The 12,449-nt window shown below is 49.0% G+C and overlaps 1 protein-coding gene across 2 annotated transcripts in view; it reads left to right on the top strand.

The window, feature by feature from the left end:
- The window catches only part of Nudcd3 (NudC domain containing 3), a 79,684-nt gene extending 72,265 nt beyond the window's left edge, over positions 1 to 7,419 (top strand). Inside the window, exons 5-6 of one of the 2 annotated variants that reach the window (XM_021632678.2) lie at positions 3 to 191; positions 4,957 to 7,419. In XM_021632678.2, the coding sequence (XP_021488353.1) occupies positions 3 to 191; positions 4,957 to 5,067 (300 nt within the window). In that variant the 3' untranslated portion in view covers positions 5,068 to 7,419. Of the gene's footprint in view, positions 1 to 2; positions 192 to 4,956 lie in introns of those variants that run through there. The other variant, XR_009585116.1, reaches the window with a different exon arrangement.
- The last annotated feature ends 5,030 nt before the right edge of the window (positions 7,420 to 12,449 follow it).

Here is a 12,449-nt window from a genome sequence, read left to right as displayed (position 1 = left end):
AGGTGAATCTGAGCAAGGTTGGCGAGTACTGGTGGAGTGCGATCCTGGAGGGAGAAGAGCCCATCGACATTGACAAGATCAACAAAGAGCGCTCCATGGCCACCGTGGATGAGGAAGAGCAGGCAGTCCTGGACAGACTCACCTTTGACTACCACCAGAAACTGCAGGGCAAGCCCCAGAGCCATGAGCTGGTATGAGCACCATGGCTCTCCTTGTAGCAACAGCAGGCGAGTGGGTCATGCTGGAGAGGAAGAGTGTGTGAGGATAGGCGAGTCCTAGTTTGGCCCTTGCTTCAGTTCTGCAATGTCCTGCCTAGGCCTATGCCTTACCCAAGGATAGATATACACTGCTGTTCAGCCATATCTCATTCCTGAGCTGCAAACTGTGGTAGCACGAGGTGTCTCTCGATGTGCCCTGAACATACCATAGCCCAGAATTGTTGAGTGTTGATGGCTCCATATGCCTTATCCGTAGGCAACTTTCCTGGAGCCCTGAGAGCCCCCTTGGTGGAAGAGGGGAGGGCCAGGCTGCAGAGCCAGCTTAGGTTCTGACTTCAAAAGTTAATGCGCAGCAAATAGGAGAGTGAAGTGAAGTGCTGGGGCTATAGCAAGGGAGTATGAGGTCAGGAAAAGGCTGTACCAGACCTGTATAGTACCCAGGGACAGCCTGCTGGTGGCAAAGAATGACTGCTTAGATAAACACATTTTTTTCTTTCTCGTAATAATCCTGAGAGTAGCTACTTAGGGAAGAAAAGGCTGTTGCCAAAGGTCTTCATCACTGTCAAAAGCCTAACTGAACAGCACCTAAGCTTGTGTGCGTGTAGACCAAGTGTGGTTCGGAGAAGGGTCAGCAACGGGTATAGGCTGTCTACAGAAAGCCAGGCCTCAGGGCTCCAGAGAAGTTACTGTGTGTTCCCTATGGTCTCGGAAGGAACCTTCCCTTCAGAGAAGAAACATTGGAGTAGGCTCTTAGATGTGCTCTGTTGCTGCATTGGCCACTGTAGTATGTTTTCATAGACATGTTCCCTGTGAGTGAGGTCAAGAGTCTTTAGAGGCAGTCCTGGTGTCCTTACCTCTTCCCCCAGGCTATACCAGGATATGTCGTGAACATGAACCATGATGGGCAGGGTGTGTTGACTGGCTGTAGGCTCTTCATAACTGCCCTAGTTAGATGGTCTGTGTTTCACAAAGAAGAGGTCAAGTTTCTGAGGTCTCAGGTTGTTTTATGCCTCATAGCAGCTCTAGCAGAGGGCTGAGGTTTACTTCTCTGTCCTGGCCCTAGGTATGGTGAAGGGAAGGACATCTGTGAGGGGAAAGTACATATAATAGAAGGTCCTCAGACAGAAACTAGGAACTTAGCACTCTCACCTTAGCAGAGATAGCCAGACCTGCTTGGTCACAGTGTAATCCTGTCATGTTGGCCCGTGTCCACTGGACAGAAGGTCTATCTGTGACCCTTTGCCCTATAGATTTGCTCACTTCTATGTTCAGGATCAGGCCTTTGTCCACAATGCACTGAGAAGTCTGTGCAAGGTACATGCCAGGGAAGAGTCTGTTTTGACTGGTGCCATCATCTTGGGTGGGTTGGAAGGAGGAGCTACCAGGTACCACTGAGAAACTTGTGCCACAGAATGGGGAGACCAAAGAGGAGTGGCTCTTCATACCTTCCCCAGATGCAGTGACTGAGTCTTTGTTGTAGAGAAACATTGAAATAGATATTGACCATGGCTTGAACTGCTTGCGTATATTTGCCAGAGCTCAGTGAAGTCTTCTGTAGATTTGAACAATGAGGTGAACAGTGAGGTGGAAGAGAAGCTAGAAGGCTCTACAGCTGTCTGCACCTGTGATTCACAAGGTCCCCAGGATTACATCCCTTCCAGGACACAAGGCAAAACAGCCTCAAGTGCCACTAGTCTGGGAGTTAGCCACAGTGCAGGATCTGCATGATATGTCGGGTTCTATGCTACCCAGCTCCTTCCTCGCCCTTGATCTTTGCACTCATTGTTTCCACACTTGTGCAGCCCTCCTTTCTTCTTTTGGTGCTGATGCCCTCTGGCATGGCCCAATGTCACCGACCTCGAGGACAAATGGAAAACAGTCTGTATCACTGAGTCTGTATAAGAGCATAGCTGTCTTCACGGAGTTAAGAGGCCAGCCTCTTTAATCTGATGTTATCCAGCAAAGGTCCTCTGCAGGAACTGGCTGCTGCTTTGTTTCCATCTCTGTAGGTGTCAGGTCTCCTTGTTCTGGTGGTACCTCCTAGCCTACTGTCCAGGACTGGGAATAGGGTAATGTGCCGCTCTCCAGTAACCAAGGCAGCTTTCGGAACGCTCTGGCCTCCAAGGTCCTCACTACCAGTCTGAAGCAGCCTACCAAAAGCATCAAAAGATAGCAGAGTTAACCTCTTATGTATGCACTGTGCACATACACACTTAATGCAACACCCTGGGTGTTGGCCTGCTGCTGGGAAGCTGGCTTACTCCAAAGGCCAGGCTTTGGAGGTGTCCTGTCTTTGCTTTCTGTGAAGACTGCCCTCTTTGTCCACAAGACATTGCAGAAATCTGAGTGTGAAACAGTCTTTACAACTGTGCATAGAAGACTTGTCCATGGCTGATGTACAGCTTCATGACCCAGCACTGTGAAACTGAAGACACCGAACAGCAGCCCAGCTAAGAAGGACCCTGACAAAAACCTTGAAGATGTGCTTTAGTGGAAAGAGCTTTGTCCTGAGTCTAAATTGATTCTGCTGTGGACTTGCCATGGGTCTGGCAAGGACCACTGAAGGATGAGTGTGCTTGTCCCAGCAAGGCCTTTAAGGAGCCTAGTAGTGCATGGGTGGAACCCAGTGTGATTCCCTCCCCAGAGCTGACTGAAGTAATCAGGATGAGCATAGCTGTTAGGGCTGTGGTAATTAGCTGTCCCACTCTGCCTGGTATAGTGCTGAAGTCCCAGCTCCCTTTCTAGGCTTGAAATGCCTTGGAGACACATCTTCAGCACACAGCACTCAGGGGTTCCATATAAAGCATCTTTAGTGCTTTGTTTTATTAAAGAAAGAGAACTAGAAATGTAGGTCTGGGCCCTTTTGTTTCCTCATAGAGCAGGTTAGTACATAACCGATACTCACATGTAGGGGCTTTGTGGATGGTTGAGGTCACTTCTCTAGGATTGCCACCCCTAACTAGCAGAGAGAGAGAATGGAAACGGGGCCAGGTTCTTCTGCCAGCCTCCATCTGCTGTGCGCATTGGCAGTCACAGTTACCAACGGGGCTCTCTGTATTGATGCCCATTTATGGTGTAAACTTGAAGTTTTCTAAATTTGCCAGAATTTTAAATTGTGCTTCTAATGCCACCAATGCTTTGTATTTTAAAGCATTTTAATTTTGAAGTGGTAATATACTTCTTTTGTCATTTTGAATTCTTTAATGTCGCCATAAGGTCACTTCTTTCCAAAGTCAACAAATGAAATGCTCTTCTTTTCCCTAGTTAGATTTCTTTGAGCTGGTGTTCATCTAAAGGGGGTATGTGGAAGTACTCAGGTGCCATTGCTCTGTCTGTGTTTTGATGTTTCTGTCCAGGATTCCTCCAGCCTTGTGGTACTTGCCTCTAACAGTGACCGACATTGTGCAGGCAGGTGCCAGTATTTCCTATGAATGAATTTGGTGGCACATCAAACCTCTATTTTTCCCCTGGAGAAAGGGCCAAGCATTTATCTTGGCATCCTAGGCTCCCTCAATTGTGAAAACAAACCCAGCAGCCTACCCTTTCCACTCTGGGCTTGCTACAGTAGGTCCCCACCCAACCACCAAGTTCCTGTTCACCCAGCAGCCGGCTGAGACTACTGAGGGGGATCAGTAACCTCCTCCTTACCTGGTTACCTGGCTGCTCTCATTGGTTTGAGACTGCATAGCTTCACACTTCTCATGGACAAAGATGGAGGCCTTTGATATACTTGTTGCTACCTCTCTTAAGTTTAAAAATAAGCAAAATCTCTCACAGTAGAAAGCTTGGATTTTGTTTAACAATTCCTAGTTCTGATAATCCCATAACGTTGCTGACATTCAGAATTTTCCACTTGTGATACGGGCAGCAGCATCTGTCCTCTGCACCTGTTCTACAGGGCTGTCTACAACAGGTGCTCCATTGGGGGATCCATGCATCTTGTTAGTCTTTTTGGTTTCTTGTGGTTGGAAGGAAGGAAAGGCCTTCATCCTTGGGTGCGCCTGTGGTAACAGCTGAGGAAGGCAGATGCTCAGAGAAAGGTTAGCCCTTCAGCATAGGCACAGCCCATAGACACACAGCTCTAGTCTGCCTCTCCCTTTCAAAGGCTACACAGTTCGGCAGTGGCCATAGGCTGGGAGGAGCTAGCCCCACTAGCTCTTAGTGTGTCCTAAAAGGCAGTGGGGCATTTCTCACTGCCAGGTCCACAGCTGGACATTTTGAGGTCTCTCTCTCTCTCTCTCTTCCTCTGCATCATCTCATCCTGGTCCATCCTGTATTGTCGGATGCATTTCTCAATGACAAGAACTTCCTTCCTTGGGGAAGAGGTGCTAAAACCTCTCTGCACACCTTAGTCATATGCCTAAGGGGCTGGGGCACCACCCCTTCATATCTTAACCATCTCCCTGGGGATTACTGTAGACTCTGGGTTGTGTGGAATTTGGGCAGACCTAATGGAAAGGGACAGAAGATAAACCCTATAGAGCAGTCGCTGCTTTACTGGAGACTGAAGCTGGAAAGCTGGAGATTCAGTCTTGGGAGAACAATCTTGCAGAGGAATTGGCAGTCACTTGGGCCCAAACTACTGTAGCTTCTGCAGCCTTCTGGCTAGTTGGTCCTAGCAGGCAAGCCCTCAAGCCCCGAGGAAGCAGGATGTCTCTGTGCCCTCAGGCAGTCTGTTCTAGGAGAAAGCATGCAATGGTCTGTGATCTCCTTTAATCTCTCTATTTTCTGTTTGTAGAAAGTCCATGAGATGCTGAAGAAGGGGTGGGATGCTGAAGGCTCTCCCTTCCGAGGCCAGCGATTCGACCCAGCCATGTTCAACATCTCCCCAGGGGCTGTGCAGTTTTAATGTGACCGGAAGTAAAAGGAAACCCTCACCATCGGGGAGATGGAGACCTTGTCCCCTTTACTCCCTGCATGCCAGGGACTCACTCCTCCTGATCAATCCTAGCCATTTTTTCTTTCATGATGAAGCAGGCCTTCCACACTGACCTTCCACCTTCAGATTATTCTAGAGAAGGTGCAGGGCCAGCTGTTGCCTGGCATTCTCTGTGGCCAGCACTAAATGAAGGTGTTTGAAATGCAGGAGGGACATGTCCCAGCAAACTGGGAGCACACATTCTGTCTCCGCAGCAACCAGCCACTGCAGGCAGCATTTCCTTCCTCCCCTGTTCTTTCTGCTTGCTGTTGTTTTGACGCTATTCTGCTTGCTTGTCTTCTGATTGGGGATAAGGAGTGGCTGGGCTCAGAAAAAGCTAAGTTGAACCGGGTGGGGCCAGGTACCTGCATGAGGGCGAACGGGCCATGGCTGTGGAGCTGCTTCTGGGACTGTTATGGGACCCCCTTACTTGTTGGCCTCTTCTCTCTCTCTCTCTCTCTCTCTCTCTCTCTCTCTCTCTCCCTCCCTCTCCATGTACATGTGCGTGTGTGCACGCGTGCATGTGTGTGTGCACGCATATGTCTTGCTCATCTCTTTGTGAATACACTTGGCCTGCCTCAGTATTATGGGCAGAACAGCAGAAACTGGGGTCTGTTTGCCTGTTTGAGATGTTGAGGAAAAGTTTGAGGTTCTGGCCCGGGTGTGGCAAGGATCCTGTCTGCCCTCTGACTTCAGCTGCTTTGCTTTGGTTCTTGTTGAAGTGAACTGAGCCTAGCCACCACTACTTGCACCCACAAGACCTCCTCTTCAGGTGTGCTGCACTGAAGCCTGGGTACCTTCAGGAAGAGATCAAAGCATGTTGGTAGTTCATTGGTACATTGTGTCAAGCATACTTCCTAAGCAGCTTTGACCTTGAAGGATGCCTCAGGAAGAAAATATCCACCAGCTTGAAGACAACTACAGTTGAGTCCAAGAAATTGAAGATTCCCCTAAGTCAACCACCAGACTGCTCCCTGGAGCTCAGAGCCTGTGTGGCCCCTGATCACCTCCAGTCAGGGTGTGAAGACCTGACCAAGGGACAGGGACCCAGGTGTCCCAACCCTTACACAGGGCCTTCTCTGTGCCTGTTGCTGCCTGGCATCTCTATTTGCCTGGCTCCCAATCTTGGTGTGTGTACATCACACCACAGATTTCAGTACTCTGGTAACCAACCATGCAACCAGCAAGAATTAAGACCCTTTGAAGCCAAGGCAGCCTGCTCTCTGGAAATATCCCTGCACTGAGTGCCAGTTACACATGCTTTGGAGGAGCCATTGTAAGAGCAGGTTGTAGGACTACTTATTTTGAGAAGCTTTCCATCAACTGTGTAGACAGGAGCTGCTTCATTGTAATCACTTGAGGGATTTCTGATTTACTTCTTAAAAGTCCATATTGGGAGTTAATCTGTGGGCCCAGATAGACCACTGTGGTTGTCAAAGGAGAGCAGTGGACCCCAAATACCCACTCTGGAGTATGACCTTGTGATTGGACATTGGTCACCACGTTAATAAATTCTCCCTAAAGAGGTCACCCTCGTCGTGCAGAATCTTTCACGTTCAGAGGACCCCCAGGACACTTTGCTACTTGTTTCTGAAGTTTCCATCAAGGTCCTAGGCTTTGCACATCCCTATCCCATGCAAGCTGACCCACCTAATGAAGGAAGTCTCATGCGGTGTTTGTGTCTCCAGTCTTCTCTGTGGTCCTAGTTGGCTTCCTCTCAGCCCTCTTCTTGTGGGTAGTCTTCCAGAAGGAATAACGAAGTGGGAGAGCCCTGCATCTTCTTTGGGACAATGTTTCTGTGGCAACTTGTCTTCCTTTGGCATGGTTTTATTTTTGTGTTGCATTTTTTCCTTTGTCCCTGCCTTGTTTCAACAAACAAGCCTGTGTAGAAAAAGCAGCCTGGGGGATAGTATTGGGTGTGGGCCATGTGGCAGGAACCTGAGCTCTGTGACTGACCCCTGTGGCATGTTGTGCATGGTGTGGTGGTGGCTACTGTACCTACATGTCTCCATCACAGTGGGGCTCAATCCCAGCCAGTCAAGTAGATAGTTCTTTGCCCTGAGGCGCTGCCCTGGCTTGCCCAGCCTCTGAAGTTGGCACATTGCCTGTTTTCTCTTTTTAGACGCGACAGCCACAGTTTGGTCTCTAAGTCCCACCAGCTGAGGTCTGAGGAAGGCAGGGTGACTCCGTCCCCTTTGTCCAAAGACCCAGAGAGTGGGTATCCAGCCTACAAAGCTGCTCTGGCTCCTCGGTGTTGGTTTGCAATAAATCTGTATTTAAGCAGTTCTGAGTCTGTCTGTGACATTCACTGTTAAGACACTTCTGTGAGTGGTCATTACCCTTGACTTCTAGCCGCAAGTCCTGAGTCCCTCTACATAGTCAACACCAAAACTATATTCTCTGGGTTGTTTCTCATCTGGTCTGTTGAGTTGTTACCTTTAGAAGGCCTATAAGCTATTAATTGGATTATTTCAGACAGGTCCTGGCGTTTCCTTGTTACCCTAAAGGCGCATTCAAAATCCTGAGTCATCCTGCTAGAGACCCCTTGTCTTAGAGTTATTGCTATAATCAAACACCATGACCAAGCGTAACTTGGGGAGGAAGGGGTTTGTTTATTTGGCATACATTATAATGCATCATTGAAGGAAGTCAGGCAGGAACCTTGAGGCATTTGCTAATGAGGCCGTGGAGGGGTGCTGCTTGCCGGCTCACTCCCACATGGCCTGCTCAGCCTGCTTTCTTGCAGAACCCAGGACCACCAGTGCAGGGATGGCACCACCCACAGGGGTTGCCCCCACCTCCAATCAATCACTGGTTAAGAAAATACCTTCCAGGCTCATCTACAGCCAAATCTGATCATTTCCAGCTGAGATTCTCTTGTCTCAGATGACTAGAGCTGTGTCAAGCTGATCTAAACCTAGCCAGCGCCCAGTCCTCCCCTCACTGTATTAGGCTCCCAAGCCCTGACAACACAGGCTCTCACCAGTGCATAACCCTGTATCTGAGTCAGAATCCTCTCAGATCACAGACTGTTCCTTTCTGTGCTCTGCCCTGCTCCAGAGGAGCCATCACTGACCCTACTCACTCTCAGCAGGCAGGACCTGTGGGCTTGAGAGTTAGCTTCTAACTGAATAAAGAACATTGAATTACCCATCTAATTCTCAGGACCAGAAACAACCATAAAAAAAGAAAAAGAAGAAGACATCTCTAGTGATTGGCCCTGAGAGTACAGGAGTACGCACAGTAAAGCATTTTGTGTGGAAATGTGTCCAGGAGGCGTCAGCTGCTGTGCAGAGAACTCACTGGCCAGAACACTGTGCTTGGCGAACAGACCCTCACCCCACCTCAAATCTGCTCCTCTAGTGGGCCAGCTGGCAGCCAGCTCAGCCAGGAACTGTTTGGCCTGCTTTTGTGAGTTAGCACAGAGCCCGAGCAGTCCCTGAGTAGCTCTTCTGTGTGGTTAGAGACCTAGTGACCCTGCTCGCTGGTACCCTGGTGCAGAGCTCGGTGTTCCACACAGTGAGAACTGGCTATTGGCCAACTGAGGTTGATCTCTACCCCCTGCCTCCCTGAAGGTCTGGAGGGTCAGTTGTCGAAATAACCTACTGCCCAGGCGCATTTACTGGGCACCAGAAGATACTGCACAGATACAGTCTGAAAGCCCTGGGGGCCTCCTTCCAGTCTTGTTTAGTATTTATCTCAGGTGAGAAAAAAGATTAATATTCTTCCCTTTCAGAGCCTTCAGTTAAGAGCTGTTAAAATGCTTTATTGTTTTGTTGTTGTTTTGGTTCGTTTCTTCCTGTCCCCCAAACCCAGGGTTTCTCTGTGTATTCTTAGCCATCCTGAAACTTGATCTGTAGATCAGGTGATCTACAGGAGATCAGCCTGTTTCTGCCACCTGAATAGAGGGATTAAAGGTGTGGGCTGCCACCACCACCCATCTTTTTTGTTTTGTTTTGTTTTGTTTTGTTTTTAGTTTTGTTTTTCTTTTTTTAAGACTGGGTTTCGAAACTCTGTTGACCTGGCTGTCCTGGAACTCACTCTGTACTTCCAGGCTGAGTGTACAGAGATCCGCCTGCCGCTGCCTCCTGAGTGCTGGGATTAAAGGTGTGTGTCACTACTGTCCAGTTTTTGTTTTTATTTCTTAAGTCTCAAAATTGACAACTTTGTCTTCAAGTTGAGGACAGAGCCCAACATACCTGAACTCTCAGTGTTGGAGTTCCTGTCTGTTCTCCACAGTCAAGAGCCCAAGACTCCCACTGCATGTGCAGAAGGCCTTGTGCCAAGGAAAACAGGCTGCCACCTGCAGCCCGGTGGCTCCCCGCTATTCCTGGGGTTGGGGAGCAGAGCCTATCACAGGGCCAGCTCACCTTGTGGCTGTGGGGATAGTCTGAGATTGGGACAGAGTCACGCCACAGCCCAGGCTGTGGATGTCACTGCAAGGTTAGCCTCTGGATTTCTACATGGATTTTTCTGCCTGGTAGGTTAGCATTTGCCCGTTGGTTGAGATCAAAGATGCCTAGCCTGGGAGGTAGCCTTGTCTCCCTTTCTGTTGCTTCTCCATACTAGGTTTTGCAAAGAGCTGGACAAGGCCTCAGGGACTTCCTAGTACAACCCTTCGTGTTAGTTACAGGAGCAAGTAACTCTCCTAAGAGTGTATGGCCTATGGCTACCTCATCTGTCTCCAGTTACCCTCAGCACCCAACATAACACTGCCCCAAAGGTAGCTTCTCCCTTTCTTGTCTGTAGTTGTCATTCATCTGAACCATTAACAACCTGGACATAGGTGCCTCACTGGCTCCCCAACCCTTTGCTATGGAGAAGGGCCTACTTCCTAGTAGAGTCGTTGCAGAAGGTCAGGATGGGAAAGAGTCACAGAAGACAGGGCTTACAGATAGAGCTAGGACTCGGGTGGCTTTCCTGCAGGCAGAGAAGCTGCTCGGTTATGGATCCATGGCAGAAGCATTGCTGACAGAACTGGGCTTAGGGTCATCTGGTGACCCAGTGGTGCCAGCTCCTCAGGAGTTGTGGGAACTGGCGGCTTTGTGTGTGGAACTCCAGGCCGTAGGACAGCAGTCATACGTGGGGACCCTTAGAGGAGAGACTGCAGGCCTGGGCCATTGGAAGGTTCCGGCAGCACTGAGTCACCACCTGTTCTGTGGGGTACAGAGCAGAGGAGGGATTTTGGTAACTGTGGATATCATTCCTCAGCCTGGCTCTGGGCAGAGCATGGGTGAGTTGAAGGTGAGTTAGCTAACTTTGCCAAGCCTACTCAGTCCATCAGACAAGGGTCCAGTCAGTCAAAGCCCTGCCTAAGGGTGGGAAGGTGCCCTCATCTGGATGGTGGTCATCTCACTGTCCTCCCACTGTAGATAGAGCCAGGGAAAGAAACATTCAGACCCCTGCCAGGACCACCAAGAATGCCTGTCTCCTTTGTCCTTGTATCAGAGTACCTGGGCACAGGACCTAAAGTGGATACTCCATCTGCCTGCCTGCCACCATTTTGCTTTCTATATATACCAGCCTCCTCCAACATAGACAAAAGTTAACCTCACACCTTTATGCTGAACCCCCTAGCTCTGTACCTCATTATTCCCCACTCTTAACTCCATGTGACACCTGTTTTTTTGAGACCCCCCTTCCCCAAACCATATGTTCCCTTACCCCTTAGGGCACAGACTGGTGCCTGCTAGACTGGTACCTGGTTTTCCCAACACCTTTGAGAACTCCACAGCCAGACCCAGCCTATCTCCCTGGCTAGTTCTCCATGTGTGGCAGGGAGTGCTCATGCTTCTCTAAACAGATGTAGGCTGCTCCATGGTGGCAAGAGTCACCCCAGGCTAATGCCGCAACGTTTGCCCCTTGCTGCATGTCTTGAGAAAGCTGTTTTCAGTTAGAGACTTTTGTCTCTGGACTGACACGTTTCTGCCTGTCTGTCCTGCGGGTGTGACTGTGCCTTAGAGTGGGCGTTTTTCCCACCTTGCTTCCGGTTGCCTTTTGGCCTGTTCATAACTTGTGAGCTCTTCTGCCTTTCCTGGATCCCCTCACTCAGGCCCCTAATAGTGTCCAAACTACTAGGACTGGGTCATCAAAGGGCAGAGATGGCCGCAGCTGGTATTCCAGATCTCTGTTCCTGATTGGACCAGCAGGATGTTTGAAAAGGTGATTCAGCTGGACCATGTGGTAGCTTCCACTCATAAAACAGGTCGGATTCAGGTATGTCTTCCAACAGCTTCTGCAAAGGCCGTAGTAGAAGCCCATTGGGGAAGAGAATTTTTTTATTTTTGGTAGTGATCTGTAAAGACATGGTTGACTGCTTTCTCAAGTAGATTTGAGTTAGTTTGAAGATGTTTCCCCTGGGCTGAGAAGATAGATGGTTCAACTGGTAACATGTTGTACAAGTGTGAGGTCGAGTTCAGATTCCCAGACTCGAAAAGCTAGGTGAGATGGTGCATGCCATGATCCCTGGGGAGCTAGAGACAGGGATTCCTGGAGCTTGCTGCCAGCCAGTCTCACCAAATAGGTAAGCTCTGTGTTTAAGAAGAAAGCCTTGTCTCAAAAAATAAGGTGAAGGGAAATAGAGGAAGACACTGGATAATTTCAGTTAAAAATTTGACATAAGAAACCTGTTTAATAAAAGTTTCCAGAATTAGATAATCCTTTGGACAAGCTTTTTAGTGAACTCCTAACTGGACTCCCAGCATGCAGCACTCACTTTTCGAAGTGGGACCCTTAGATTCACATACACTATTTGTAGCCCTCCCCTTCACCCTGTAGTACCACATGAACTGTCTTGCCTTCCCCCTTGCACTCTAGAGCCCTCTCTTGTGACCACACTGTGGGGTCTGGGACTCGAGTCTTTTTGGAGGCCTGTAGCAGGTACAGAGGAACATGTCCTTTAAAAACCAAGCATTTGAGGTTGTATATAAAGTGGAAATGTGAGGCCCTAGTTCAGCCAAGAATTGAAAGTTTGCTGCGGCAGTGTTTTCACTGTGTGCAGGCCTTGGTAGCCTCTTATACATATGCCCCTTATACATAAGCCCTCTTATACTTATACATAAGCTGCCGGTAACAGCTTACCTCCTTGCTCAGCCCTGATCTTGCTGCTGCTGCTGCTATCCCTCCCTCTTTCACAACCTTAAAACAGTTGGGAACCTTAGGAACCCCCTTGCCTTTGCCCTAAGATGACAAGCAGGATATCCATGTCATTTTTGCTGCTTGTTTGTTTTAGTTGTATGAATAAGTGACTGTTTCACTCTGGCTTTTGTGGCTGGTCCCCATTATATAGGCTTTCTGAAGTGAAGATTTAGTTA

The sequence above is a fragment of the Meriones unguiculatus genome, chromosome 12 (assembly GCF_030254825.1).
Source record: "Meriones unguiculatus strain TT.TT164.6M chromosome 12, Bangor_MerUng_6.1, whole genome shotgun sequence".
NCBI classification, from domain to species: domain Eukaryota; kingdom Metazoa; phylum Chordata; class Mammalia; order Rodentia; family Muridae; genus Meriones; species Meriones unguiculatus.
The sequence above is the reverse complement of the archived record's forward strand: the minus strand, read 5'-3'. Positions and strand labels throughout refer to the sequence as shown.